Below are 6309 nucleotides of genomic sequence, written 5' to 3' on the forward strand. Positions count from 1 at the left end.
CCCTTACACAGTCAGCGAAGATGCAAGACACAGCCACCTTCAGGTACCAGAAGTCACCTGAAAGCGCTCTGAAGTCACTCCTAGAGGGCTCTGCGTTCTCTAGCAGGAGAAGACACAATTTAAGTGCTTGGTGAGCTGGGGGCTTAAAAGGATAGGATAATGTCTGAGTAAGAACTACGGCCTGCTTCAAACTCTGCTTCTTAGCCAGTGGACTTGTTACTCAATAGAAATGAAATCAGTACTGCGATCTCTTAGGAGTGCATCTTTACATCCTCCTCATGGCCTTTTAAGTAGAGCTTTGTAAGAAAACTACCCAAATACATTCCCGTTTCATATATATGCTGTTCTCACACATGATCACTGCCATTAAATGCATTTAGGCACTCTGCAAATAGCTAGAAGGCTGTTTTATTTCCACGCAGGCTCAAGCAATACCGCAGGCTATCTGTAACGTCACCTCTGTCACCAACAGCTCACAGGCTCCCAGGGTGACAATCTCCAGCTCACACAGGTACAGAAGCTGGGAAGCACAACAGCCCTCGCTGTGGATCTGCTCCCATCGTTCCCACCCTACCCCCAGTGCCTACCATCTCCTAGTGCCCAGCGTGCCCTGGCTTCAAGTAATGCTGCTCATACCCCAGAACAGCCTTTTCTTTCCCAAACACCAACAAACTGCTGTGTCCAGGGTCTGGGTGGCTTTCCTGGAAGACTGAACAGACCCAGAGGTGCTTTGGCTCACAGACAGCAATCGCCTGTATCTAACATTTTCCACATCATTAGCTGGTTAGAGCAGAAGAAAAACAGTTACCCACCATGTGCCTTTGCTCTAATGTAAACACTTGGATCTCAATAGCTAACCCAAGTTGTATTGCCTGGCTCTGCTGCTACGCAACATTTCCTCTGTGTTACAGAAATTGCTTTTTACAGTCTTTGCTTTTTCCTTCTTTCACAAGTAACAGTTTACTGTGAAGATGTGCTTTCATTTATGAAGGTTACTCTCCATCCTGTTAAGATTAAGTCTGAATACCGTAAAACCTAAAAAAAGCAGAAGAAATAGGGAAGTGAGATTTGAAATGGTTTCTCAGGAAGCCTGTTGAGATGACAGCCCTGTATAGACTGTTCACTTTGCTGCAGCCTTCAGAGGTTTCCTCGCGTTTGAAGATGTGAATTTCTACCAGGACACTACTCTAAAGGCCTGAGCAGATCTTCCTGAACAGTACTAAAAACAGAGAGCAAAGTCGATGCTGTCTACTTCAGGAAAAGCCAGTCACCTCCTGGAAGGCTGCACTGTCTGAGGAATCTGTTAAAAAGTCACAATTACTGTAATAAGGAAATAGGAAACCTTGCTGCTGTTCTCTACAGAGGAGTTGGAGGTAGTAGAGGAAAATGGACAATCAGGGAAGGAAAAGGAGTCTCAAAGTCAGAGCCTGAGGAAAACCACAAAGGGCTGCAGTAATGGTTGTCTTGTTTGTAGGGGAGGAACCCACACAGACAGTCTGCTGTAGAGGACTGAAGAAAAGGGATGGCTCCCTAAATATGATGATGTTCAGATGTTGTTTGGAAAGGGGCGGAAAAGCCCTACAGCAAGCTTAGAAACAAGATGCCTACATGTAAACACATACCAAAACTCCAGTCAATCTAGATTAAATTAATTGGATAAATCTCTTAGCAAAACAATCATCATTCCCTAGTATGTAAGGGAAAACTCTGCATGTTACACTTGAAGTCCAATATAAATTGCTGTGGATAAACTACAGCCCAAAAATCTTACCAGAACAACATTCCCCAGTACAAAATAACCCAGAAATCCCTATTCAAATGATATTGCAGATATGCATGATGTCAAATAAGGGAACTAAAAGAGAAGATTGTCACATCCTGAACACACTTCTAAAACAGCGCACAAAATCAACTGAGGTGTTGGTACTCCCTGCTGTACACATCATCGGGAGAAAGCACATTTTCTAACAATATTCTTTTTTTTTAAATTTTAAATGAAGATTTCTATGGACTACAGTATTACTCATCACTCTCCTTTTCTTGCACTTGAAGCAGACAATTAATTGCTAGAAATTCTGAAGAAGACTTTCCTTATTATAGCTCTACTTGGCAGTAAAGCTAAGTCAAGACTAGTCCTTTAAATGAAACTCATTCAACACACGGCACATTTACCACTACAGCCTTTGGAGTTCATGAAATCCTTTTCTAAACCTCAAATCTATTAAAACTTAGAAGCCCCAGCTAAAGGGTTTTTTTGGTAGTTAGATGAGGATTAGACTGTACCAAGTCACAGATACACAGCAATCTTAAAGACATTTTCAGTCCAATTTACCATGAAAGTGATCTATGTTTGTAGTGAGAAGAGTCTGAACTACAGAGCTCGGGAGCTGTCATTTGCTAAGTTGTAAATCTGCAGAAATTGCTTCACATTTTCATTAAACTTCAGAAAGGTTTTGGGGCTATGTTAGAGAAGCAACATAATTTTTATATATCAATGAGAGTAACGTCTTTTTTTTCTTTTTCAGACTCAGTTTTGCAACAGTTCTGCTTTCAAACAAGAAAATAATCATACTCCAGACTACACCGATCAGTCATTCCCAGAAGTGAACCACTGAAGCTTCGTGGGTTCCTCTGACTGCTCTCAACAGGTAGGATCTATCAGCTCTCCTTGCACACTTCACACTGAACAGAAAATAAAGCATAAGGTAAGCAAAAAATAGTTCATTTTCAACATCAGAGTTTCTGACAAGCTTCCAGTATTTAAAGCTCCGCAAGTGTTTTTAACTGTCAGAACTTTTAACTTACAGAACGTAAGATAAAATATATTTAAACACAACTTAGATTAAAAATAGCTCTTTATATATAAAGCCAGGAGGAAAAATACACTGACTCCATGATGTATAGGCAAATAATCCCTTGACTTTCTTTAGGGGGTCAGGCTGGACTAGACAGCGTCCTGAGGTTCCTTCCAACCTCAATGAGTTTTTTTCTTTAATAAGAAATCCAGAAACATGATCCAAATTACAAGAGGAGAACCAAACAGCAGAAAATTCAAAGTATTCGCCCAAAGTTTCTTTGGCAGAACAAGAAACTGTCTCATCCCAATTATTCCCAGGTCTTGGGACCATCCCTCTCCTGCCGTAGCACAGGAAATAATCACATAAACTGAAAGCTTTTGGGGAAAAAAGTGGCAACGCTGTGGTCAAAATCCTCCAAAGACCCCTAAGAGCCTCTCAAATTTGCTCTACTTCCGTTGCTTGCACATTGTGAAATAAACACATATGCAACATGCCCATGTTTTGATATGTATTTTTATTTCCCTGCAGTTTTCACTTATCAAGAACAAGTAACAGGGAAAGTTGTCTGAACTAGTGCATAAACAAACATTCTGAAACACCACTACACGTATCTAATTTACAAGAACCGTATAAAAAAAGTCACTAAAACACTACACTACGAAGGTGTCCAACGCTTACAGTCAGACTTTTTCCAACCCGTTACTTGCCTTGTAGCCACAGGAAAACTCTCCAAAATTGAAAAGACAATCTTGCCACAACCCTCCCTCCCCCCCCACCACCTGGGATGGCTCGATATCTAGACATCCAATAAGTAATTATTGCAATGATATATAATGCAATACATACCTGGTAAAATATCCTTTATGTGGTGTGTTACAGTTTTAAAGCCGGTTAAAATATGCAGAGTCTTCAGGATAAAATGTCATCAGTTGAAAATTTTCTCATATCTTGCACAATTTTATATGTGCTAGATGCATAATTTTCCTAGTCAGGTGTTTTTTTTTTTTCCTGTGTAATTATTTTTTATAAACTGGTATTATAAATAGAAATATACATTCAAAATATATGGAAAAGTGAGTTACTACATTAAATTTGCATGTATCGATCCATCCCTTTCCCCTGCACAGTAATAGAAAATACTATTTTGCCTTGAACTTCATATTTGACAGTGAAATGCCACTAAAGTATTTACCAAAAAGTCCATCTAGTCAAATTGTGAAACAAAATGAACCAAGTGAAAACTTTACATTTTCTTTAGAAAAAAATTACAAGAATTTTGTCTCCTAGCTATGAATCTTTAACTTTTTTTTTTTAGACACAAAGTTGGATTTATTTGTACAAGATACAAAATGTAAACATGGCAAAATAAATAGTTAAAACAAGTGATGCAGGATCCCATTTCATGCTCATGATCCCATTAAAGAATTATTTTTTAATCCATTCAGTTGCAAATTCAAGTGCAAAAGCATGATGATGAATATCTACTATTCAAGTAACAGAAATAATATTGATGATACAAATAAACTATTTTACAAGGTAGTGATTTTCCCAATTTTACAAAATTTACATTATATATCGACTTAATACACGATATAATGATAGTCCATTTAGGTCCATTTGAGTTCTCTGTGATCCACAGAGCGCTGCATTTTGCATTCAGTTGGAATAGAAATGACTACACCGTGAGCCCAGGCGGAGACACTGGTCTGAGGTTATGTCACTTCCATGGCTACTGTTGTCTCTGCTATGCCATTTAATCCCAGTCGTTCTGGTTCATGGTTCTCTCTGCAAGAAGAGAAACATTCAAGAGTTAAAGCAGAACGTCAGTACTTCCTTAGGCAGTTTTAATCATTTCTTAGGTGCTCTGTGTGTTTTCACACAGCTGTTACCTGGATCAGGGCGAAACCTTAACACACAGACTAGAAACACATTATTTAGAACTAAATGCTGCCATTTAACAACTGCTTTTACAGCGCAATTCCTTCCACAAGATCATTGTACTTAACTGTAAATTACCAGCCTAAATTATGGCTGAGAGTACTAAAGGCTCCTGCAGGAGCAAAGTCAAGACATACCACGATGACTCAGTATCAATTATTCTGGTAGTGAGAAAAACATGCTTCTAATATAATTTCACCCACACTCCCCCTGATTTCGCCTTAGCCTTAGCACTAGCACAAGAAGTCTGAAATGTTTTTCTAATTTACTATTATTCTCTGTAGAGAAGCCTAAGACCTATTCAGCTAAGGTGGTACCTTTCAAGGCATCTGCTGACATGACTTGAAATATCCCTTTGACTTGAGGGAAAGAAGAACTAAATGCATTAATTATATAAAAGCGTGCTTTAAGGCACGACTGCTAATTTAAAAATACCTTTTCCTCAATGTATGCCGTGACTAAATTATACATGCCATTTTCCATCTCAAAAAGCTCTTTTTAACCTCTCCAGAAGCATTAGGAAATAATGAAATATTTGCCAATATCCATTTTTTTTCCATTTTCTGATTCATAAACAAGTGTGGGATTTTTTTTAAACATCATACGATTCAAAGACTTTAAATGAACCCCAAATATTGTCATTTTCAGAAAACTTAACCAACTACAAGCTCCTGCCACTCCTGAGAAACACCTTGTAAGCATCCTGAAATAACAGTGCTGCTGTTCAATGAGAATAAATGTCTACATACGTAAGGTGCAGGCTGGTTTATATTTTAAGTAAATATATAGTGCCTAGACCCACCTGGATATACAACCAGGTACCTGTCAGCCTGCATCTTACAATATAAATACACAAATTATAGAGAGAACATGTGCAGTTTGACAAAATCTGCCTGAAAGTGCTGCATGAGAAGGGACAAATGAAACAGTTAAAATGAAGCCATTTTAAACGCAATGGGAGTTTACCAGAACTACTGGTGCCTAAAGTCAGTGCAAATTATTTGGGGGTCCATCTGCAAACAGACAATAATGCTTCAGCTCCTGTGGCTTTTTGCAGCCACGGTGAAGATGCCAGCGCTTGGATGCTTTTGTGAGGTGGAAGGAAGTCTCACAGATGGGAGCAATTCTATTTAGTGCAGAGTTGGGCGCACCTATGCAGACATTTACGAAGCACAAACAAAGCTGCCCCACGCTTACCTTGCTATACTGCTGATGGCACTGCTAGGAGTTACCTTTGGCACTCTGTCCATGCTGGCAGCAACCGTGGCAAGTTTTAAGGCTGTTGGCGATGGTGCTGAAGTCCTTGTATTGATATGCACATTGACTGGAGAAACAACGCTGACGTTGTTGAGGTGCACCGCGTTCGTCAGGCAAGAATTGTTCATGGGAAGCGGCTGAGGGCTGCTTGTGCACAACGCTGGAATTAAGTGGTTTGTGGTGGTGTGGCCAACTGTCCTTACGAGCTGTACAGTTGAAATCCCTGGGCTGGATGATAAAGCCATGTTGGTGGAGTACAAAGTTCGAGAGGTTCCTGTTAGAAAACAAGCGTTGTTAATTAAAAAGACGGCATTCC

At 39.5% G+C, this 6309-nt stretch overlaps 1 protein-coding gene across 1 annotated transcript; it reads right to left on the reverse strand.

Moving 5' to 3' along the window:
* Positions 1 to 3570: 3570 nt before the first annotated feature.
* Positions 3571 to 6150, reverse strand: LOC104543562 (enhancer of polycomb homolog 2-like). The gene is made up of 2 exons (XM_010188205.1): positions 5934 to 6150; positions 3571 to 4583 (listed from the first exon to the last, which is right to left on the reverse strand). Exons 1-2 carry the CDS (start codon positions 6119 to 6121, stop codon positions 4511 to 4513), a joined length of 261 nt encoding a protein of 86 aa, XP_010186507.1. The 5' UTR covers positions 6122 to 6150; the 3' UTR covers positions 3571 to 4510.
* Between the last annotated feature and the right edge of the window lie 159 nt (positions 6151 to 6309).

Source organism: Mesitornis unicolor, unplaced genomic scaffold (assembly GCF_000695765.1).
Source record: "Mesitornis unicolor isolate BGI_N332 unplaced genomic scaffold, ASM69576v1 scaffold8757, whole genome shotgun sequence".
NCBI lineage: Eukaryota > Metazoa > Chordata > Aves > Mesitornithiformes > Mesitornithidae > Mesitornis > Mesitornis unicolor.